The sequence below is a fragment of the Saccopteryx bilineata genome, chromosome 5 (genome assembly GCF_036850765.1).
Source record: "Saccopteryx bilineata isolate mSacBil1 chromosome 5, mSacBil1_pri_phased_curated, whole genome shotgun sequence".
Taxonomy (NCBI): Eukaryota; Metazoa; Chordata; class Mammalia; order Chiroptera; family Emballonuridae; genus Saccopteryx; species Saccopteryx bilineata.
This window is the reverse complement of record NC_089494.1, coordinates 211,608,746-211,633,944: the sequence shown is the minus strand read 5'-3', so window position 1 is coordinate 211,633,944 and position 25,199 is coordinate 211,608,746. Positions and strand designations below refer to the sequence as shown.

At 37.6% G+C, this 25,199-nt stretch overlaps 1 protein-coding gene across 5 annotated transcripts in view; it reads left to right on the top strand.

The window, feature by feature from the left end:
* The window catches only part of SLC4A4 (solute carrier family 4 member 4), a 432,895-nt gene that overhangs the window by 393,328 nt on the left and 14,368 nt on the right, over positions 1-25,199 (top strand). For all 5 annotated transcript variants that reach the window (XM_066280764.1, XM_066280763.1, XM_066280767.1 and 2 more), the window contains exons 19-21: positions 12,749-12,927; positions 14,087-14,159; positions 22,401-22,469. In XM_066280764.1, coding sequence (XP_066136861.1) covers positions 12,749-12,927; positions 14,087-14,159; positions 22,401-22,469 — 321 coding nt within the window. The remainder of the gene's footprint in view (positions 1-12,748; positions 12,928-14,086; positions 14,160-22,400; positions 22,470-25,199) is intronic.

Sequence of the window (25,199 nt, the reverse complement as noted above, 5' to 3'; positions counted from 1 at the left end):
GGAAAGGGAGTCAAATATATAGTGACAGAAGGTTTGACTTTGGATGTTGGACACACAATGCATTATACAGATCATGTACCATAGAATTTGTATGCTTGGAACCTATATAATTTTATTAACTAATGCCATCTCAATATATTTAACTTAAAAAATTTTTTAAAGAAACTATTGAGATAAAAATGTGGATTTTCTTCTTTAGTTGGTGATGTAGTGACTTATATTAATAGATTTTCTATTGTTTAACCAGCTTAGCAACCTAGTAGGTTATAGTTCCTTTGCATAATCAGCCATGCTTGTAAAACTAGCAGGCATGTTTTTGTGAAAACACTCAGAATTTCTATATTTTTATTTTAGTAACATATTTTTAAGTTTTTTCTATTTTCCTCATATTTTCAAATTTATTGACATGTTGCTTCTAATATTATCCCTTGTTATTTTTCTAGGTCTGTTATATTTTTTTCTTTTAAGTTCCTAATATTACTGATTTGTGCTTTTTATCTTCCTTGATCAATATAGCCTATTGATTGATAATTGTGCCATTCTGTTTTCAAAGATGCAATTTATTACTATGTTAATATTTTGTACTATATTTTTGTTTTGTTACTATTTCTTTATTATTTTGAAACCATGTTTTTCAGTACATCCACATTTATATTTAGTTTACTTTTTAGTGAATCAAAGTTTGATGCTTTGTTTTTATTAATACTTTTTGCCTTAAAGCTTATTTCATTTTGTATTAATAAAGCAGTGATAAATTTTAATTTTTACACACATATATATCCACACACATATATATCCACACACACACACACATATATATATATATATATATATACACATATATATACCTATATATAAGGTCTACCGGAAAGTTCTGTCCGTTTCTATCACAAGTTTCGGCACGTAAGCACATGTTTATTTGGAGCATGTGTGCCTCTCTATTTTTATCACTTAATGTATACATACTGATGTAGCAAATTAACTAAAACAAAGTTGATTCACGTTAGTCTTATGTGTGAAGCCATAGTGTACCCATGGCTACTGATAAAAGTTCATTTACGCCAGTGTAATTTTTACGAATTTCAACAAGGAAGAAATGCTACAGAAGCATGTAAAAATTTATTGAAAGTATTCAGTGAAGGAATAATACCGACTATCACTTGTTTTTGTCCTTACAAAAGTTTTTGAAGGGCAAAAAATTCAAAAATGAAGAAGATATCAAACAAGCACTGGTTCAATTTTTCGCATCAAAAGATAAAACATTTTTCAAAAATGGGATATACAAATTGCCCTCACGCTAGCAAGAAATCATTAATAATAATGGCAATTATATTATTTAATAAAGTTTGTTGATGGTAAGAAAAATTTCTATTTTGTTTTATTCCAAAAACAGACAGAACTTTTCCGGTAGACCTTATATATATATATATATATATATTTTGTGTGTGTGTGTGTGTGTGTGTGTGTGTGTGTGTGTGTGTGTTTGAAGTGAGAAGTGGAGAGGCAGACTCCCGTATGCACCTAACTGGGATCCTCCTGGAATGCCCACTAGGGGGCAGTGCTCTGCCCATCTGGGCCATTGCTCTGTTGTAATCAGAGCCATTTTAGTGCCTGAGGTGGAGGCCATGGAGCCATCCTCAGCGCCTGGGCCAACTTTGCTCCAATGGAGCCTTGGCTGTGGGAGAGGAAGAGAGAAATAGAGAGAAAGGAGAGGGGGAAGGGTAGAGAAGCAGATGGGCACTTCCCCTGTGTGCCCTGGCTGGGAATCAAACCCAGGACATCCACACGCCCGGCCGACATGCTACAGCTGAGCCAACCAGCGAAAACCCAGTATATATTTTTCTATTCCCCTTTTTCCCTGCTATACCTGCTGTGTCTCTTTTTAAAAAACACATAGCTGGACTTTTAAAAAAATTAATTTTTACATTCTTTGCTTTCAACTATTCATTTAAATTGATGCCAGTGACTGATACATTTGAATCTATTATCACCACATTTCTTTTGCTTTCTATTTTCTATTTTTTTCTGTGTTCTTTTTATCCCCCCTTTTTTTGCCCTCTTTTATGTTTGTAAAAATATTTTTATTAATGTTTTCATCGATTTTAGGGAGTGGGAAGGGGGAGAGAGAGAGAAACATCAACTGGTTGTTTTACTCAGTTCCATTGAGTTGTGTAATCACTGATTGCTTCTTGTATATACCCAGGCCAGGGGTCAAACCCATGACCTCTGGTGAACTAAGTGGACACTTTATCCACTGAGCCTCCTGACCACAGACTACCCTCTTTGACGTTGATATAGTTTTGTTTTTATTTTTTTCACTCTTTTTTTTTCTATTACACTTTATTTCTTCTTTAGTGACTATGTTGTAACTTTGAAATGCATATTTAAGTTCTAAGGTTAATATTTTTACCCTTCTCCTGAAGAATGCCAAGGACTAAAGAGTGGCTTAATTTTGATATTTTTTTCCTGATCATATGCTGTTATTACGCAGATTTTATTGCTATCTGAATTTAAAAATCCAATTAATTAGACATGGTCAGTATTCTTAGAATTACTAAAAGTTTCCCATTTTATTTTTTCTCTCTCCTTCCTCCCTCCTTTCTTTCCTTCCTTCTTTTTTCCCTTCTTTCCTCCCTTCTTCCCTCTCTCTCCCTCCCTCCCTCCCTCTCTCCCTCCCTCTCTCTCTCTTTCTTTCCCCTTCCTTCCTTCCTTCCTTCCTTCCTTCCTTCCTTCCTTCCTTCCTTCCTTCCTTCCTTCCTTCCTTCCTTCTTTTCTCATTTAAGACCTTCCTCTTTGGAATATTCTCCTTTATATGAATTATTTCTCTTAAACAGAATTGACTAGACTTTTGAAATTTTCTATTGTGGCCATTTTTGAGTAGTAACCTCTCTCAATGGTGTTTGTCTAAAAATGTTTCTGTCTCACCCTCATTCTTGAAATGTGGTTTCTCTGGATATATTTTAGGTTGAAGGCTATTTTTTTTCAGCACTTAGAAACTATTTTTCATTAGTTCTGTGAACTGTCAGTATAGTTCTCATTTCTTTTTAAATAATCATTCTTTTCTTTTTTATGCTTTTATCATCTTTTTGATTTTTTTTTTCTGGAATGTCACTCTAACCTGTATATGAATAGATTTATTTTTATTATATATTGAATTGTTGGGCTTCCTGAATCTTCCTGTATTTTATCAATTATGGAATTGTGTAAGTCTTTGACTCTTTCAATCATTAATATATTCTTCTGGAATTCCAAGTAGAATTCATTGTACCTCTCCATATTGCTCTCTATTTCTACTTTATTTATTGATGTATTTTACACTTCTTACCTCTTGGGTCTTTGTTATATTTTGGGTAGTTTCTTCAGATCTTTCTTTTTACTAACTCTTTCTTCTGTTGGTTGGTTCTCTTCTACCACTAAACCAGCCCATTAAATATTTCCTTTCAAGAATTAAACAGTTTTATATTTAAAAATTTATTTTTTTCCAAATCTTTCTTTTTCTTTTAAGTGAGAGGAGGGGACATAGTGAGACAGACTCCTGCACGCGCCCTAACCGGGATCCACCTGGCAACCCCCATGTAGAGTCGATGCTCAAATTGACCGAGCTATTTTTAACGTCTAAAGCTGACACATTTGGACCAACTGAGCTATCCTCAGAGCCCAGGCCAATTGTTTAACCAATCAAGCCACTGGGTGCAGGAGGGGAAGAGAAAGAGATATATAAGAAGTAGACAGAATGGTATAATGGGGAGAGAAGGAGATGGTAGCTTCTCTTGTGTGCCCTGATCAGTAATTGAACCTAGGATGTCCATATGCCAGGCTGATGCTCTATCTACTGAGCAAACTAGCCAGGGCCTCTCAAATCTTCCTGTTGAATTTTGTTAGTACCTAAATTCTTATTCTTTTATATAGTATTTTATTTATTATTTTGTTTATATGTTATATTTGCATGCTTCATTTTGACTTTGTTGTTGTTTTTTTTGCTGACTCTTACTCCTGGTATTATTCCTCCTTCTGTATTTAGCATTTTCTTAAAAAAAATTGTGAACTAAATTTCCTATGCACATGCGTCAAAGCCTTCCAGAGAAAATTTTATTTGCTTCTGGGAGGTATAGGAGACTCTGTCCAATTCAGTAACACTTTATTTTTAGTTATTCCTAAAAAAAAATTTTTTTATTATAGAAAGATTTTTATGGAAAGTTTTAAATATATATAGAAGTACACAGAATGGTATAGCTTGAGCTATAGATCCCCAACTCTTACAATGATCAACTCATGTCTAATCTTATATCATTTTAGTCCCTATCATCTTACCCTCTTCCTGTAACACTTCAAAGCAAATGTGGACAGCATTTCATTTTATCTATACTTTTTAGAAAGTGTATTTCTAAAGGTATCTTTTTAAAATCATGACTACAATATTATCATCAGTCTAAGAGAACAAAGTTTTTTAGTATTATCAAATATTCAGTCAACACTTAAATTTATGAATATGCCATAAATATAATAAACTTTAAAATATAAATTATTTTATTTAAATCAGGATCCAAATGAAGTTCCAACATTTTTTTTTTTTACAGAGACAGAGAGAGTCAGAGAGAGGGATATATAGGGACAGACAGACAGGAACGGAGAGAGATTAGAAGCATTCAATCATTAGTTTTTCATTGCGACACCTTAGTTGTTCATTGATTGCTTTCTTTCTTTTTTTTTTTTCTTCCGAAGCTGGAAACGGGGAAAGACAGTCAGACTCCCGCATGCGCCCGACCGGGATCCACCCGGCACGCCCACCAGGGGCTACGCTCTGCCCACCAGGGGGCGATGCTCTGCCCCTCCGGGGCGTCACTCTGCCACGACCAGAGCCACTCTAGCGCCTGGGGCAGAGGCCAAGGAGCCATCCCCAGCGCCCGGGCCATCTTTGCTCCAATGGAGCCTTGGCTGCGGGAGGGGAAGAGAGAGACAGAGAGGAAGGAGGGGTGGGGTGATTGCTTTCTTATATGTTCCTTTACCGTGGTGCTACAGCAGACCGAGTAACCCCTTGCTCAAGCCAGCGACATTGGGTCCAAGTTGGTGAGCTTTGCTCAAACCAGATGAGCCCGTGCTCCAACTGATGACCTCTGGGTCTCGAACCTGGGTCCTCCGCATCCCAGTTCGACGCTCTATCCACTGTACCACTGCCTGGTCAGGCAAAATTTGAACATTTTTATCTTAAGTCTTTTATAAACTTTTAGTCCATAGATTTTTTTTCTCTCTCTCAATTTTTTTCCTATTATTTGTTTTTTGAGAACAACCAGATTGTTGATCTGTTTATTTTTTGCTGTATAATAAGCCACCTGAAAACTTAACAAAGTCAATGTGAGAATGTCCAAATCTATAGAGAGTTTTTAATGGGTTTATTTGACTTTATTTGAGTCAACAGAGGGGATTGGATTACAGGATAGTTAACAAGATTGTGTGTTCTCTTCAGGGCTTCTGGGGGATCTGAAAAAGAGACATTTCAAAAGCCTGTTAACCTAGATGTACCAAAACAATGGACAGGGCTTGTTTAAGGCAAAGAGAAGACTTTTACTAAAAGTTATATGCTTGGGACATGACTACCTACCATGACCTGATCAGTTAGGAATTTATGATCAGATCACACTTTGAGGTTACATTTAGTTAGATTTATTACAGAGCCCACTTCTTGTACAAATGTGACTTAAAACAACAATTTATTATCATTTCTTGGGTTTCTTTGTATTGACAGGGTGCACATGGATACTTCTTGTTTGAGGTCTTTCCTGCAGTTGCAGCTAGATAATGTCTGGGGCCAGTGCCACCTGAAGGCTTGACTGGGCTACTTGTCCAAGATGCCTTCTTCAGTTACTCACGTTTCACATATCTAATACCGTGATAGTCCTTGGCGTGAGTTTCTGTCCCTCCCTCTCTCTTCTCTCTCATTCCACGGCATTTTATTCTCTGGGGCCTTTCCATGTGGCTTATGTTTCCCATGGCATGGCAGTCTTGAGTTGTTTGTAGTACTTGTTATGTGGCAGCTGACTTCCAGGAATTAAAAAGTAGGAGATGCTGGGCCATTTCATAGGTATACTTACAACCAGCACAGCTCCACATTTTTACTTTGCAGCAGTTGATTGGTTAAAATAGTCACAGGACCAACCACCATTCAAGGGGGTGATGGAGGGACTCTACTGTTTGATAAAGGAATGTCAACTTTACATTGTAGAAAAATATGCGGGAGAGGAGATATTTTTCCATTCATTTTTACAAAGTAAAATCGGCTACAGTTATACTGAAGAATTTATCATGGTCTAAATCTTGGTGATTGTTTCCCTGTAGTGACATTTAGCATGTTCTTTTGTCTTCTGTATAAATTGGTCATTGAATCTTAGAAGCTTGATGCAGTATAATTTTAATATTTTATATCTGTATCTATATATTTTTTGAGGCTGGGGTGGCAAGACTAGTTTAGAGAAGGCCAGGAACTTGGACTACATATTTGGCTGAAGGTTTTCCAGACCGTAAGGGTAATGTAAATTTCAGCCCCAAACCCAATTGTCAGGAATATCTGTGGAGATTTCTTTTTCTTTTCTATGGCATTATATCTAGTGGAAAAGCCAAGAGAGGCATGTTTTCCCATTGGCTTTCTCTGTAGTTTTGTAGTGGTTTTTTTTTTGTCTGTTTTTTCCAAGTTGACTAATTTGGTATGCTGTGTAGAGCATTTTATTTTTATTTCAGGGCTGTTTCCCATCCATACCTTTTTCCCATATCCCTAGGATTGGTCTCCTGTTCATAGAGTTCCAAAGATGGGTCTAATCCAAACCTTCAGCCCTCAAGGACTCACATGGTTTTTCAGAGCAGTCTTAGACTCCAGGTCTTACTGACTCTGTAGATTTACTCTTTCTTGTTGCCATTGTTTTTTGTGTCTAGTCATTTCTCTCACTTTCTGTGTGGTAAGCCATGATTTGTATAAGATGTATCCTATATTTGGCAAAGCATTTTTAGATGATCTATACTGTGAGGGGTTTCAGCATTGATTTAGTTTGAAAGGCTAAAAATGGATGTTGACTAATATATATTTTATTCTGGAAAAATATTTGGAAACATCTTCTTAGTTTTGATATATTAGTTGGCCAGGATTGCTGTGTGTCTTTGGAGGTAAGTGCCTGTTTTTATTATGCTTGTTTTCTTTTTAAAATTATGAATTTTGAATTTAGCAAATTTAGGGTTGATAAAGCATAGAATTTTTTAATTCTCCTACTCCCTGTAGAAAACATTAGAAAATCAACACATATTGGGATTTACCTTTTAAAATAGGAGTTAGTGTATTAGTGCTTTATCACTTTTGGAATTGCTTATTTGAAGTCATTCCTTTGAATGACACTAGTAACACATAAGTGCCAGTCTTTTGACACAAATCTAAAGAGACCAGTGGGGGTTTCATCATGAATTAAAGGCATTTCACTCTGAATATTGTTTTGTTCACATTTTGTTAGGAAAGGAGGCTGTGGAATGTTAAAATTGGAGATTTTGTCTAAAACTATAAAGGGTCCAGGCTGCTATGAAATTGAGTCCAAGGAGAAACCTGATACAGTGAGAGAGATGGCGGCATTGTGATATATAAAAGCGGCATGTTTTTGGGTGGCATTTGCTTTGGCTCTGTGTCCAGTGGCGCTGGCTGGCTGGCTGTTCTCTTTGGGATGGGATCCACCTTTCCACTCTGCTGCACAGCTCTGTATTGATGCAGGCACGCCAAGGCACCGGCTTTTTTTGGCCATCATTTTGGTTAGCTTTTCCCCACATTATGCCTGCAGACCAGGTTCAGCAAGGTCATGACTTCTTTAAGGTCATTCCCCGAGTCATTGCATAGGCAGGATGAGTGTCCGAACTTCAAACTGCAAAGCAAGGGACACTTCTCACAAAGAAAGAGATTTTATCTGTTATAGATAGGGTGTGGAAGGGAGAAATAGTTTAGGATGGGTATATAGAAATAGATGTTAGGTGGTAATAGTAATTAATATATTTTTTCTGATATCTTCTATGGTAAAACCCTTAATTTGAGTGTGTTTTCTTGAATAACTCCAAAATCTGGCTTGCTTTTATTATTTTTCCTCTTTATTCCTCCTTTCAAACCTCAGATCCTTTTATTTCATTTCTAGACTATTCTAATTGTTTAGTTCTGAGTTAATAACCAGTCTCCCTTTCTTCATTTCAAAAGCAGTGATTTTTTTTTTTAAAGTGAGGTTCTGTGTCAGTCCTATATTTCTAAGCCTTTACACCATGGCCTCTAAATCTTTGCCCCTTGAAGAATATCAATTTGCTGTAGCCTGGGACTGAAGTCTCTTTATAATATGATCTCAACCTAAATTTAAAATCCTTCTCCTCGCACACTATACAATGCTGTGGTCAAATGAATTCCGAGTTTTTATCTGGCCCTTTCGTCTGCTAGTTATTCCACTCTCCACTCCTCAGTGATTACCACTTATCAAAATCCTCACCATCATTGAAGATCCTCTAAATATAAAAATTACCTTATCTCCTTTTCTAGACCAAAACATTTTTAAGATAAGACCATGTACTAGTCCTGTGTTCAGCTTTCCTGTGGCCTATCATAATGGTTTCCATACGGCAGACTCAATGAGTGAGTGCACACTGAAGAATTTTGTTATCTTGAACTACATGGTTCTCAGATTGTTACACTGTTGGAGATGAGTGATAACCTACAAGCACGGCAACCCATCTCCAGCTCTCATAGTGAGTGCTTCGATTATTCCAGTCCCTGTTAGATGTCTGCACCGCAGGGAGTTTTTGTGGATTGTTTCTAGACATAGTTCAACACTTTATCCTTTGTGCTTTTGGGCGTCTTTTTCACGCTTCTTTGAATGTATATTTGGACTGCATTGCAATTTGTGTACAAATACTTGTCCCCTCATCCTATCGTGAGCCCCATGGTGGGAAGAATGATGTCATGGTCCCCTTACCGCCTGGATCATGGAAAGGCTCCAAGCATGGATGTTTATTCTGTGTCTGTGCATGTGTGTCCACTGCTCCTGACGCCTCTTTAATAATCATCTATTACCAGATGGAAACTAGACAGTTAGGCTAGTCTTTTTCCTCTCATAGATTTTTTTTTTATCTCTATAGATGTATTCCTAAGTGACTTTGTGTCAGCAAAGCATGTACAATATGAAAATGAAGTAAAGTTTCCCTTCCTATTCTTTTACTTAAAATAATCTCCAGCTTCAGAAAGTAGAATATCTTCTGGATTTATATTCATGAAGACAAGAACTTTTCTAAACTTTGAAGGACATATTCAACCTTTCAAACATTTGAGTTCTTGCTATGTGTGGATTATTAATGTCAGGTGTGGAAGATAAAGATTGTTCTAAGTTATGGGCTCAGTGTGGTTGTGGGAAAGGAAGACTTTTTTTTTCTTCTTTTCCAAGTGAGAAGAGGGATAGCCCAAGGCTGTGCCTATTTGGGGCCATGCCCGCAACTGAGCTATTTTTAGCACCTGAGGCAGAGGCTTCATGGAGCCATCCTCAGTGCCTGTGGAAAATGCGCTTGAACCAATTGAGCCATAGCTGTGGGAAGAGGAAAGGGAGAAAGAGAGAGAAGGGGGAAAGGGATGGGTGGAGAATCAGATGGTTACTTCTCCTGTTGCCCTGACCAGTAATTGAACTCAGGACATTCAATGCCAGGTCAATGCTCTACCACTGAGTCAACTGGCCGGGGCCTGGAAGACTTTTTGAAAGGAGTGATGTCAACAGGCACAGAGAAATTATATATTTATTAATTATTTTGTCCCAGAACTTTTATTTATTCTGGTGCTTTTGCAGTTACTCTGGTATTGTACTTTCTAAAATCCTCATATTGCCCGCTTTGATATTATGTGGCCCCTTTTTGCAAGTGTCCAGGGTATTTAACTCAAACTTTTTTCTATTGGAAGAGTGTAGGAAAGCATGGAGACAGCTCAGGGTAACATGCATGGATTTTTTCTGCAATAGATACTCTTTTGACCCATTGATCTGGCCAGTGTGCACATCTTGAACTTAATACAGTTTTCTTGGAGACAAGATTTAGAGAGCCTGCCTATTAATTACCATGTTGGGTACTTCTAATATAGTCTTGAATGGTTTAGTCTAAACAAGGCTTAAAACTATGTGATATTCCCAGCTGTTGTCCACCCCATCCCACCCCCCAAATGACTCACATTTCTACCAATTAACAAATATAGTTTTAATTTTGTTGTATGGCTATATTAATTAATTGTAGTTGCCATTCAGAAGACTGTATACATGCTACTTTTCATTCATTTTTTTAGTGAAGATTAATTGAAAATTGACTATATATCATTCACTCTGCCAAGGTATTCAGGATACAGTCACAGTCCTACTGTTACTTATCGTCTAATGTCAGAGACAGATAAGTACACATACAACTTGAAAACAGAATGATGAGTGCTGTAATAGAGGAAAACATAAATTGACAGACAGGGGAACACAAAGGAGGAGCCCTAACCTTACTTACTGAACTCATCTATCTCACTCAGCTGAAGCAGGAGAAACTCCAGAAAAGGCGAAGGCTGATTTAAGTTTTAGGGATGAGTAGAACTGAGTCAATGGAAGAAGAAGACAGAGTAGAGTTTATTCCAGGTAAGGAGTGCTATGTGAGCAAAAAGACAAATGCCTTAGTGAGTAAGACATTTGAAGAATTATGTGTGGTTGAATGTGGTCATGGCATAGGATCCAAGCAGGGGACAGGTGAAAGCTGAGGTTACAGATGTGAACAGAGGCAGACCATGAATGGCATGTAGTAAGTTCATAAGACTCATCCATAGGCAGGAGTAAGCAAATTCTGTAAGCTCCACCTGAGGGTATAACCAGAATCCAACCTATTCTTGCCATCTTCGCTGCTACCACTTTCTTTCTAACCATCACAAGTTCTTATGTGGAGCTTGTAAGTTAGGAGGTCTTACTGGTATCACTGTCCTTGACCCTCTTCAGTCTGTTCTTAACACAGCAGTCCTAGTGCTTAGATCATAAGCAAATCATGTTACTCCTCCATTTAAAACCCTCCAGTGGCTTCCCATGTACTGAGCAAGTGAGCCCAAGTTTCTACTGTTCCCCTTAGTGTGTACTTAAGGTACTGTTTAGTTTGCTTATTTATTGTTGTCTCTCTTAGTAGAATGCAAACTCCATGAGTGTCGAAATCTTTGCTTCATTCTCAAGTATGTCTTTATCAATAGGACTACGTATACCTATTAATAAATTTGCAGTCAGTATTTCTTGAGAATGAATGACTGAGCCCCCAGATATATCATGATATTTATCTCCTTAGTCATGACTTAATGAGTTCATTTTAGCCATCCACACATTTTCTCTTCTTTCCCCTACCTTATTCCACTCCCGATATAAAGCATTAGGCCTTCAAACAACTTATGCTGCAATGAACTGGTTTTATGAATATATATTAATCTCCTTGTCTCCCAAGGAGTTTTTTTCTAGTCAAACTTAGACTAAGTAAATTCACGCTTTTCTTTCCTGTGTCAGCTACCCTTGCCTGTGATGAGTTCTCTGAGAAGATGATTAGACCCATGTGTGTGAGCCAGGGGTGAAATCGTGGCATTTCAGTGAAAAGAGAGCAGTGTTCTGACTAACTGTAACAGGATCTGAACCAAAACAGTCACTGGGTTCCTGGTGTAAAATCACATTCTCATTTTTGAAAGCCAACGCCTCCGTTCCCTCGGATTGGTCATAGTCTGGCTCTCGGTGCTGCTGCTTTCATGCTGTGAAAATGGACTGCTCTGTTTTCTCAGGCTCCATAGGGGTATTAAGCATTTGATTTCTTCACAAATACAGCAGAGAAATATAACCATAGAATAACATTGTGGGCACAATTAACTATATTTGTTTAGTGAATAAAAGACCTGGACCTTTTGTTACCTTGTCTGCTCTCCCAGTCAATAAATGTGACCATTGGGCAATGTTTGAAATCACCCTATTCTGATTAAGGGGATATTAATTACCATAATGATAACGATTAGTAGATTATAAACAGCTATTTCCATTACTATGAAAGGTGAAAAATGGTCTACATAACTTCTCAAGGTTGCTCTGGGATCTTTAGTCTACATATACTGAATACTGTCTAGTGAACAGTATACTACTAAGCAGTCAAGCAGAGAGAGCATAGTGCCTGCTTTTAGGGTGTTTTTTGTGCTTACATTAACAACAACCAATACCACTATTGCTACTACCACCATTTATTGAGTCCCTACTATGTAACAACCACTACCATTTAAATGCCTACAAGATGCTTTGCCTCTGTTACTTCATGCTCTTCAAGGTACAGGTGAAATCACCATTGTTCTGATTACAAAATTAGATGCAGAGAGGATAAGTAACAATAAACAAATAATTTATAACAAATCAAACTAGAAGAGGTATCATATGGCCACTTTCGCCATTGTTCTGATTACCAAATTGGATGCAGAGAGGATAAGTAACAATAAACAAACAAACAATTTGTAACAAATCAAACCAGAAGAGGTGTCATATGGCCACTTTGTGTTTACTTCCTAGGGTGAATAATAAGAGGACAATAGAGTCCCCTCACTCAAGAAGCTTACCTTCTGGTCAATATTTTTTATCAAGCAAAGTGAATAGGTTTCTTTTACTAATCTTAATTCCCACTTGAAAATATGACTTTATAGCAATCCAAGTCTTTTCTTCACATGATTTTGTTTCTACAGAAGGGAGCTGGATATCACCTGGATCTCTTTTGGGTAGCCATCCTCATGGTGGTGTGCTCCTTCATGGCTCTTCCATGGTACGTGGCTGCTACTGTTATCTCCATTGCTCACATCGACAGTTTGAAGATGGAGACAGAGACTTCTGCACCTGGAGAGCAACCAAAGTTTCTTGGAGTGAGGTGTGTTAAGTCAGAAGAAAATAGCTCTACAAAACACACCGTGCGCACATTCACACGTCAATCATAATGAAATGGGCAGATATGGAGGAGAAAGGGCTGGTGATGATTGATTTATTCCTATACTTGCATTTCTAGAAAGGACTAAATTTTTCATCAGAAAGAGAATCTTCAATATTTTTTTTGTGAGTTCTCTTCTTATGATAAATAAATGTCCCTTGATTCATGAAAGGCTAAGCAATACAATGTAAAAATGCAGACAGGTCGTTCATTTTCTTCAACATGCAGGCCCTTTTGGTGCTGCAGTGCTTACTCTATAGCATCATATATAAAGGCCAAACTCTTTAATCTTTCAGCTGTATTGAGATACCCTAAAACTCTTTAGTCTGCTTATGGTTTTTAAGGTTCTATGAAGGGAAAAGAATTCTTATTTCCCAATTCATTTTTTGTCCCCAAAAGCACTGAGAAACTTTGACCTGCAGCTGTTAATTTTGGGTAGCCATGAAGGGTTGTACAGGACCTTTATATGTGTACTCTTTCACAGCAAGCCCTGCCCCAAAGTGCTTGGGTGACTAGCTCACATGACAGAGCCATCATTTCCCACGCCCAAACAGTGGGTGATTCTTTCTTGGGGGCCGGGGGAAGGGGTGTTGTATGGGAATCATATTTGTTAAAAAGTACTTTTGTTGTTGTGGATTTGGAAATTAGACTGATGGGATTTATTGCACTTATGAAATTTCCCTGAGCTGTTTATTAATTAGCATGTGGGACAATGTAATATCTGTCTCTCGTGAAAGAAGGTGTAATTACACAACAGTTCAAGTTGTTTAAAAAATAAGGGCTTCAAAGAGGCCAGTAATTGATGGACCAAGAGCAAGTGAATTTTTTTCTTTCTTGATACTAAAAGGAGCAAAAGGATTCAGCAGAATCAACTTTCTCTTGATGAATTCAAATCACATATTACAGTATTTTTCAGAGAGTTTTATAGTTTTGTTGAGCTTATATGCTGTCTTTGAGGTATTAATTACATATGCTATCAACACCTTTGCTATTTTAGCCAAACACTGAGTCGGTCAAAGTATAGTCTTTTTTGAAGGTGGAAAGACAAGAGCATGTTTATGAAAACAAGAGGTAGATTGGTAATCTTTTGATTTGGTTTCAGGGAACAAAGAGTCACTGGAACCCTTGTGTTTATTCTGACTGGTCTGTCAGTCTTTATGGCTCCCATCTTGAAGGTAAATATGTGAAATACCTCTTCCTCCTTCTCAAGTACTGACAGATAACTGAATATGTGAAGAATAGAATTTCTTATGAAATATCTGCAGGACTCTCAGTTGTATAACACCCTGAAGCAGGGGGCCAATAGAATGAAGACTTTAAAAAAACGTTTATATTGATTTTCTTCTCAGTCCTTTACTCTTGTTACTATTATTCATATTATTATTATTATTGCAATGATTTGATTGAACCATATTAAATTACCAATATTCAAACCTTTTGACCTATGAATATGGCAGTTTCATGCAGTTCAGTCTAGTTGATTTCCCCTAAACTCCACATCTTTTACTCCTAGTTTCCTTACATCTTTTCTTTCCTTCACTCCGTTGACTTGTCCCTGACTTTTGCTCTCCTCTACCCCTGTATTTAGACTCTTGCATAACATTAGTTAATCAGGATAATCATTTTGCATTTTTCTCCTATTCTTAATTGTTATTCACTGTTTCTGTTTTCTTTGAATAAGAAGGCCTAATATCCACAAAGGGTAAATAGAGTAAAATAACTGATTTATAATTAGAAAACTTAGAACTGAACTTTTGAAGAAGAGAAATAAAATGGTAGATTATTTAGGAAGTTAAGAGTCAAAACATAGGTTTGCTTGATGGGGTGAATGTCCAACTAAATCGATAAGTATAAACTATATGTGAAAACCTACTTAGAAACAGAAATAGGACTAAAACAGAAGGTTAAGATTAGTACACACTTGCCATGAAATTTCCAATTTCATTTTGTGGCACAAGCATTTTATTTTGCTTTTCTATTATATAAACCATAATAGCCAGTTATTGATATTTGCTTCTTATGCTTTGAACTACAGTGCAAAGCACTAAACCTAATAGCTATACACAAGGACTGTTAACAGTATCCTTCCAGATTCTTTCCTGAAAATTTTTGTATATTTTTAAACAATTCTAATTTTTAAGGTTTTTAAAATGCTTATTTAATTACATGAGCAGCGGTATATATACTCTTGTAAAGAATTCAAACAACACAGGACAGATAGTGAAAGGCAAAAGCCTTCCATTTAGCTCAGGTTAAATCAGTTAGATGTCAGTTGCCAATTAGATGATTTTGAGAATAATGGAATGATAATTTCTTAACATATAGATGAGACATTCTACAGGGTACTCAGATTAATGTATACATTGTGCACAAAATACCTGTTAAACAGTTAAAAGATTTAAATATTGATCATTTGTCCTTGGTTTCCACAATGTCAGTTAATTGGCTTAATTCCTGTTTGACTGCAATCATGAAGGAGTATGTATCTCATGTAACACATGGAATATAAAGTTAAAATAACCTTAAATAAGTCATTTCTGCTTATAAAGATAGGACCTTAAAAGAGGCTCAATCTTAAGTTCTACAGCAGCAATTTCCAACCTTTTTCATCTCATGATACACATAAACTAATTACTTACACTCTGCCCCACACCAAAAAATATATTTTTTGCTGATCTAACAAAGAAAGAGAGGTATATAATCTTGATTCATTCACACTAGATGACTATTGTTGTGTTGGCTGCTGTTATCTTTTTTAATTTGACAATTTAAGGGAAAAGAGGCCAGTGCTCCTGACTAAGTAGTTAAGTATTGAATTTTTAAAAAACCCTTGCTGAACACACAAGTCGAAAATCGCTGCTCTACAGGGAGAGAGGGAAATCTGTTGCTTTTGTTGGTGTGCAGCAAGTTGTGGGGTAGGATTGAAGGTGCTGTGTTTCAGTGTCAGATCCACGGCCACGTGCTCCATGTTCCTCTGTTGTCCCAGAGACACGGGCACATCAGTGAGTGGGAAAATGGAATGACAGCTTTCACCGCCCAGACGGTGGGACCTCACCTGGAAAGACCAGGTTTTAGAGGGGTCATTGCAGGCAGTTATGACCCCATATTGTGGGAGGCTCTACTGAGAATGAATCTGTGCCTAGTGTCCCTGGAGGTGGGCTTTCTTCATACACTGCAGAGCTTCTATTGTGGGGTCTCTTCTACTTGGTCACTCTTTGTACAAGAGATAATATAGATATCTTTCCAAGCGTTTATATTTACTCATCACCCCCACCCATTTTTAATTTATTTTTTAATCAATACAGTATACAATCCTGATTTTAAAAAAAGTCAGATGTGTTTACAGGGTCTTTTGTTGATGGGACAGCGGATTGGCCTTCATCTTGGAGAATCGGTCTGCTGCGTAATCATGGGTGGGTCCCAAGAGACACAGAGAATAGATACTGTATAAGTTGCTATTTCTAGGGTGAGCTGCAAAACTCACATTTTCAACAACACCTCTTTCTAACTATTTTATCACCCTGTACCCAAATATGGCTGCAGAGGAATTAAAGCTGAAAGTTGTTCTTGTCTTTCCTTTGATGTGCAAAGCACCTTAGTATCTACAGGAGCAAACTAGAAAAGAGGAAGGAAAAAGAGAGATGTACGAGATCAAAGGGACCAGTGTGTACGAGCTGGCTTTCCCTTTGACCTCCCATATGTAATCCATGCTTAGGTTCACCCTCATTCAGCTGCTAGCGTCCATGCACGTTGGGTGAATGCAAAAAGAGTCATTGTAGGAATCAGTGACAAGGGCAATCTAGCACACGTTTTTGTTAGGGAAGATTTTGCCCAAAACGTGGGTCATGAAATTGTTTTGTTAATATAGTTTCCAACATAATGTGGGAAATCTAGATTTAAAAAGAAGAATAAAATAGTGTAGCAATGACTACTGTGATTCTTTCCTTAAGTAGTTAAGATATTCTTAACTTCAAGAATTATAGCTGATAAAGTCAGCCTATTTTAGATCATGTGTCCTTTTCATCATTAAAGTTTTCTTAAGGTTTATGCATTCACCACAGAATTAATATAGCTACTTGAAAAGTCAATACAGGAAGAAGCAGATGTTGAGGTTGGAGTGAAACAAATCTAAGTTACAACTGAATCTAAAGTTACAGTTAAAAGTCAAGATTAACAATTAACCTCAGAATTCACACAGAAAGGCATGATCAGGATTACCTTAGACAAGGGAACTTTCCCCCTACCATGTGACTATGTGTGTTTTAAAGAAACAGGTGACAACTTTAGAGAATGGTTTTACTTCAGAGTTTGCCTTAAAAGACAGATCAAATGAAGAGGATCAAGAAAAAATGTATGACTTTTAAAAATAAAAATGCCTGAACACCTTAATCCCTCACAAGTTTACTGGCCTCAGATGATTCTAGTAATTTTTACATGCATTAAGCAGTATAAGTAGTTGTATCCCTGCCTACTTGTGCAGGCTTTCTTTGAGCATGAAGTTTATGACCTCTGTTTTGGTCTGTTTGCCAAAATCTGTCTTTTTACATGGGCGATTGTAAGGAATCATGGCACACTAGCTTTAATCACAAGAATACCCCTTGTGAATACGTAGCCAGCCACGTCTTACATGCCGCGCATTTCACTACTGATTCAATACAGAATTATTGCGAAGCAGGCATAACTGCTACCCAGCTGGTTAAACAGTTTACATGTGTTTCTGTAGTGGAAAGATTGGCTGTTAAGCTAGTTAGTGCTCTGTATGGGAGACTTGGGGAGATTAAAGAACAGCTAAGAGCCTCCTTTGTTCATTCTACTGGCAAGCCTAATATCTTCATTAATAAAGATATCATGTAAAGTTCGCTGCTTCTTCTGTTGCTTTTCCTCAAATTAGTTTATCTTTAAGATGAGGAGTGGCCAAAATTTATCTCTCAGACTTTTTGAGTGTTCAAAATGTGGGAGATTTATATTTAATTTGTATTTGGCAACCTTTGGTTGACCTCCTACAAAATGCCACACACTCTGCTGATAACACGGAAACAGGGATAAATGATAGTGATGATGATGATGGTGAGTAAGGATGATGGTATGCTCCCACTTACTGAGCTTGGCATTGACTAAAGGTTCTGCAAGGATTTAAAAAATTTAGTTCTCCAATTACGCTTATAAAACTATATTAATAATTGTATTCATATTACAGATAAGAAAAATTATGAATAACTTGTCAGGTCACAAAATTCTTAAATGGTGGAGCCAAGACTTGAACTTAGGCAGTTCTGGCTCCAAAGGCTGATTTCATAACCATTAGAGTTTACCGTCTTTTTTTATTTTTTTATTTTTCTGAAGTTGGAAACGGGGAGGCAGTCAGACAGACTCCCGCATCCGCCCGACCAGGATCCACCCGGCATGCCCACCAGGGGGCGATACTCTGCCCATCTGGGGCATTGCTCTGTTGCAAACAGGGCCATTCTAGTGCCTGAGGCAGAGGCCATAGAACCATCCTCAGCGCCCGGGCCAACTTTGCTGCAATGGAGTCCCGGCTGCGGGAGGGGAAGAGACAGACAGAGAGGAAGGAGAGGGGGAGGGGTGGAGAAGCAGATGGATGCTTCTCCTGTGTGCCCTGGCCGGGAATCAAACCTGGGACTCCTGCACACCAGGCCGACGCTCTACCACTGAGCCAACTGGCCAGGGCCCAGAGTTTACCATCTTTTAAAATAAAACAGTACTTTCATCAGAAAATTCACCCACTTTTATTTCCCATGAGTTGATCTTTCCTAGCTTCTCTCATCCATTTTCCAATTTTCTTTTCTTTTTATTTTTTCTGGGTTTTTTTTTTTCCAATTTTCATATATAGAGAGACCTGTGGCATTTTCAGACTCATCATACCTTGCTCCATGGTTTCTTCAATGACTAGGGACTAGATTGCAAGTCAGCGACTTTATTATTAGCCCCGATTTTTAAGCATTAGGATATTATTTTAATAATATGTTCCTAAAGATAACTGCTGTAATTGAAGGGGCAATATTCTAGAGCGGAAATAAAACCAAGACTTCAAGTCTGACTGTTGCAGCCATTCTCTGGACCAGGCGTCCCGAAACTATGGCCCTGCGGGCCACACGTTTCCCCCTGAGGCCATTTATCCGGCCCCGCCGCACTTCTGGAAGGGGCACCTCTTTCATTGGTGGTCGGTGAAAGGAGCAGTGAATGTGATGGCCCTCCAACGGTCTGAGGGACAGTGAACTGGCCCCCTGTGTAAAATGTTTGGGGACCCCTGTTCTGGACTGTACTTCTGTCCTCATCCCCCGCCACCACCACGGAGGGACCAAAGAGAGTGATGCTTTGCAGTCACAGGCTTTTGACTTGCCAGTGAAGGTCCTAATGATGATGACATCAATGCCACATATATCATTTATTGAGTATGCTTAGCCAGGCCCTGAACTAGATGTCTTGTGCTGTGTAATCTTTAGCAGAACCACTACATAGATGAGAATATTGACGAGAAAAGTTGACAATTATTTTTAGGGCCCACAACAGGTAATGCTAGAATTGGAACCCAGCTCTGTCTGATTTCTGTGCCCATGCTCCTAACTGGGACCTCATTTAGGGTTTTACCCACAAACATGCACCCACACATACATACAACTCTTGTTCTGCGGAAGGCCTTCCTCCTGTACTAAAATCTGTGCTTTGGATAATTACAATCTGTCTTCCTTATTAGACTTAATTATTACCCTTTTTGTATTTTTTTCTTATGAAAATAATCTAACGCTATCAGAAAATTAAAAAGAGGAATAAGAGAAAAAGAGTGAAACGATAGTCACCAGAATCTGAAATTTTAAGTGACCTTGTCTGGGTATGACCCAGGCTGAATATGTTCATCTTCATCGACTTCATCTCGATTTCATTATTCTAGCTGGTTGTGGGATCAAGCACTTAATTCTGTCATTTTTGTTTTTATTAAAGGCATTGTAATATTTACAATTATACTTTTTTTGGCCTTCTGGGTATAATTGATTATTTATATAATTTTCTTTGCATAATTTTATCATTTGGAAATTCTAGATATGCCTATAAACTTAGTATGCCTTGTGTTTTAATTTCTCCTGTCTTGCTTTGTAAAAAGGTCTATGTCCTATTAATATATATATATAATATTAATATTATTTTAACTTAAAATGGGATCTCATCTTTTAAAGACATATTCTTCTTTCCTTCCTTTGGAAAATTCCTATTGTGATGAATGTTTTTATTGTGATGAATTTTTAAAGATTGACCTTCTGATGTGACTCATGAACCAAAGCCAATAAAAAAAAATCATCTAACCTATTGATTCTGTTAAATTTCATCAAGATTTCCAAACTGGATGATGTTTATTGAGACTCTTCATTATTATAAAAAAAATGGTGAATTTTACAAGATAATTTGTATCACAGTGAAGTTGGCCAAAAATCTAATTAATAGCCTTCCTTTTGTATAGTGTTCCCTTTTTACCAAGGGGCGATTTTTAAAAACATATTCATTTCTAAAGCTATATCCCTGCCCGTACCCCACGCCATCCCGAGTTATTGGTAACTTCTGATTTTATTTTGTGGTAGACTCAGACATATTTATCATCAGAAGTTCAGAAAGAGCAGACCTGGGCACAAGGCACAGCTGGCCTTCACTTTGGTATTAGAACCACATTAGAGAAAATATTAGCTAAGCTTAGGTGAGGGGTGGACATCGGCCAGGATCAGCTTTGTGATTACTTTCCTTCAAGCCAGGAAAACACATTATAGAGATTAAAAAGTAACTACTGCAGGGTTTCTAACTGGTTTTCCAGGAACTGTACTTTTCTTTCCCCTCTTCTACCTTTCCTTTCTTTCCAAGAAATTAGAAATAAAATGACAAGAAGGAAATTATCCTGTATTAAGGAAAAATGGAATGGCCCATGCCTGCAGAAGATATTTTAAAAATTAAGAAATGAGTCAAAGCTATAAAATGGTGTCTTTGTTAGCTTCATTTTTATTTTTTGGTAAATTTGTACAGAGCAATGGTAAGGAGTGGAAGCCTGCGCATTCTAAAAGAAAGAAAGGCACATTTCAGAACTCAAGTGGTTTAAACGTGCTGTGTTCACCTCCTGGTGGTGACCGTTGGGTATTACAGCACACACGGCTTCTCCTCCACTCATACCATCCGTCCCACCTCTCTCAACATTCAGTGTCATTTATTTTTCTTTGAGCTGAAGGTCCAATTGCCTGTATTAAAACTGTTGGTTTTATTTAGAATCGTGTGATGTTTTATAGAAATAAGTATATTTATTCCATATAAATTTAATTCCTATAACTAATCAGTAACAATGGGAGATGGTCATGGCATTTCTGAATTTACTATTTCCCCAGTAGTGGCCAAAGGGTCTCAAATACAGAACTGTTTCAGATAACCATCACGAAAGGATGATAGAAATTGTGTTTCACTTAACACATGCAATAGTTCTTTAAAAATTAAAGTCATACTATTATGTGGATTAGGTAAGACTGGAATGACTTGACTGCAGTTTTAGTATTTTAGTTTTGAAAACTTCTGAAATTACTTGAGCTTCTTTTTCAAAATAGAAGCTTGAGACCCTTTTGTAGTCCAGATAGAAGACTTCCCAGAACCAGCATCCTCTTTGACCGGCTTAGTTTCTGTAGTATCAGGGATGTTCCAAAGGTCTAGGAATAGATAAAACTTACAAACGTCTCAGTGGAACTTTCCATTATTAGAACACTTTGTATCAATGTAAAAAGGACTCTTGCTAATTAAAGCATGAAATGTACAAAGCTGGTTTTCAAAGTTGTATATTAATCCCTGGGTGTAATTAAGCGCTTCCAGATGCTTGATGCTCCCTTCAAGCAGTGTTCTCATTAGTTAGTTCTCAGTAGTCCTGAGAGGAAGAAAGGGGACAGTCGTCTGAGGTTTTTTTAATTGAAAAAAAAAAGCATTTAAATACCAAGCTGATAGATAGATCATTTGGGGAAAATTTGTTAAGAATTGAAATCGACAGACTGTTGGAAAGAACCTGGTGTCAGGAGTGAGGTGACCCTGTCCCTCTCTCTCACCGCACAGCCACGCAAGCATTTGGTTTACTGCCATTCCTTTTAAGCGGAAAGGGTAACACATTTTTTTTTTCCCATTAAAGAAGAAGTTACTAAGATCATGCTTGCTCATTGTAAAAAAATACAAACAGGCATCAAATGAAAATTGAATCACTTTCACCCTTCATTTATTTCTAGTACAAAGGATTTCAAAGTGTATCAATGATTCGTAAAGCACCCTAATTAGAGATCACTATATTATTATGTCCTATCTTTTAGTTTCAGATTTAGCTTTTATTTACACTATTTTTCTCCATTTACTATCATTATTTTTAACCTGTCTCCCAATTTTCTCCTTTCTAGTTTATTCCCATGCCTGTACTCTATGGCGTGTTCCTGTATATGGGGGTAGCGTCCCTCAAAGGTGTCCAGGTAAGTTTTTTATAGCAATCTAAGTATAGTCATGTTATCTGAATAGTAAGGCTAGTACAGTAATAGATCTTTGAAGAAAAGTGCTAATTATTTGTTAAATTTTTTATAGTGTATTTATTTTCTACTTTCCTTACCATTTACCTACTTTTCATGTTCTGATTTAATTAACAAAGTTAGCTTGTGTTAATAAATGTTATTGTACAGACCCATTTTTTTTTTCCCCCAAGTGAGAAGCGGTTGGGAGGGTGGAGGGGGGAAAGCAGACTGGCAGACTCCCTCATGCGCCCAGCCGGATCTACCCGGCATGCCCACCAGGGGGCGATGCTCGACCCCTCTGGGCTGTTGCTCCACTGGAATTGGAGCCATTCTAGTGCCTGAGGCAGAGGCCATGGAGCCATCCTCAGCACCCGGGCCAATTTTGCTCCAATGGAGCCTTGGCTGTCGGAGGGGAAGAAAGGGATAGAGAGAAAGGAGAGGAGGAGGAGTGGAGAAGCAGATGGGCGCCTCTTCTGTGTGCCCTGGCTAGGAATCAAACCTGGGATATCCACATGCCAGGCTGATGCTCTACCGCTGAGCTCTGGCCAGGCCATGGCCCCATTCTTAAAATATGCTTTTAAAGGTCATATGACCAGAAATGTAAGAGACCTCTGATCTATATTCCTTCCTTCCTTCCTTCCTTCCTTCCTTCCTTCCTTCCTTCCTTCCTTCCTTCCTCCCTCCCTCCCTCCTTCCCTCTCTCTCTTCCTCTTTCTCTTCCTCCCTCTCTTCCTTCCTTTTCCTCTTTCTTTTTCTTCTTCTTTTTGTCTGAAAAAAAGGAAATCAATACTTTCATGTCACTCTTCAAGATACCATGTATCTATTTGCCTTTACCCTGTACTATGAACAGGCTCTTCTTATTTGATGTGCTTTTCACATAACTGAATTCAATGATCTGAAGTTTTGAACCAATAAAAGAATAAAGTCAGTGTGGTTTATATGCCACTTTTGTCGAAATCTTTAGCTCTTCACAACTTTGGTAAAAAATTAGCCCCCATTTTAAAAAACATCATTAGGGAAAACTTTGTAAGGGACTTTGTCTTTCAGTTGAGCTTTAATTTAATTGGCACTGGGAACCTGGAAGTGTTTCTGCTGCTTTCTGGCACCTTGTTAATTGTAGCCTTATTTAGCACTTAGTAATGTTTTAAGGGGAAAAGACTGCATGTTCTGTGAACATAATAAGAACTTATTTAAACCCCTTCATAATAGTCCTTGCTTTCGCTTATTGAATTTAGATTAATTTGGTTTTAGAGTCAGGTAGAGCTGGCAAGTGGCCAGACTCCCCAGAAGAGAAAAGTCTACTTTAGTTTTTCCTTATTTAGGTCCATTGAGTAGAGTTCTTCACCATTAGGATATTTGTTACAAAACACAAGGTGGTTTTTCACTCATTGGACTAAATGAATATGAATGTGGCTTTCTTTGTGTCCATGAAACTTTTGGGAAGATAAATGTATAAAAATATTTCATTTGTACCTGGCATTGTAAATACTCTTTATTCCTCTAAGAGGAAAAAATTGAAATTAATATGACCTACAAACTAATCGTTCTTATTTTTGTTTAGATTTAATTGGTCAATCTAGATAAAAAGTTTTGTTTCATGCATTCTAGGGGCTTAATTGATGGTTAGCACTCAGTGCATGTTTATGAATTAGAAGGAAAAATCAATTTCATAATGATGGGAGAAAATCCCTTACTGAAAGGAAGATAGTAGATTTTAAAAATTCTGCAGCACTGTTGTTTCTATTGCCTTTTTCCTTACTTTTCCCTTGATTCTTCCTTTTTTGGAACTTTTGGGAAGATTTGATTTAGCAAGAAATTTTGTGACTCAATCTTTGTAAGTGGCAAGGACCCCACCAGTCAAAAATGGCCCCAGCGGGAGAAAGGAAACACTGCAGCTAGGAAGTCCCATCAGAGATGATTGTCTGTGACAGCGCAGTCTACATCTGCCCTTGCCCCTTCCCTCCACAAAGAAAGCCGGGGTGTAACCTTACTGTACAGTAATTCAGCTCAGCAGTTATGTACTGGGCATCTTCTGTCTGAAAGATCCTTTGATAGGTGCTGAAATATCATCATCATCATCAATGTAAACCCAACAGTTACTCTTTGAAGCACAGACCTGGCACATGGGTGCTCAGCAGTCATTTCAATACCTGTTTTTATATGACAGTGTGATAGCCTCTCCAGGATTCATATATCTGGTTGTTGACATTCAGTAACTCACTGTAATAAATATTCATATGGCTTTTCTTTTTAAAAAAATGGTAATGTTTTACTGAACGCGTTAGTTAAGTTATGCCATAGATACTGTGTAACCTATGAAAATACCAGTGCTTTTTCATTTTCAAGTTGGATACTTCCTTTATATCCTTGAAACATCCCTGAAATGTATATGACTCATAGCTGCATCTCCTCCTCTTGCAGATAGGACAACAAAGGTACATGAGTTAGGTGTCTTGCTTCAGCGAATCATTATTAAAATAGTCGCAAGATCCTCTCTCCCAAGACTTAGACAGTATAAATAGAAAGTAAGAGATGAGCATCTAGAATTTATATTTCGCTTTGTGACTTTATTCTTGGCAGCCACTTTATCTCATATATCTGCATAACATTCCTCCAAAGTAATAATAGAAATTGGAGGACTCATCCAGCGTCTAACTCTGCTAGACTAAATTTCTGCACTCCCTGACCCCTGTC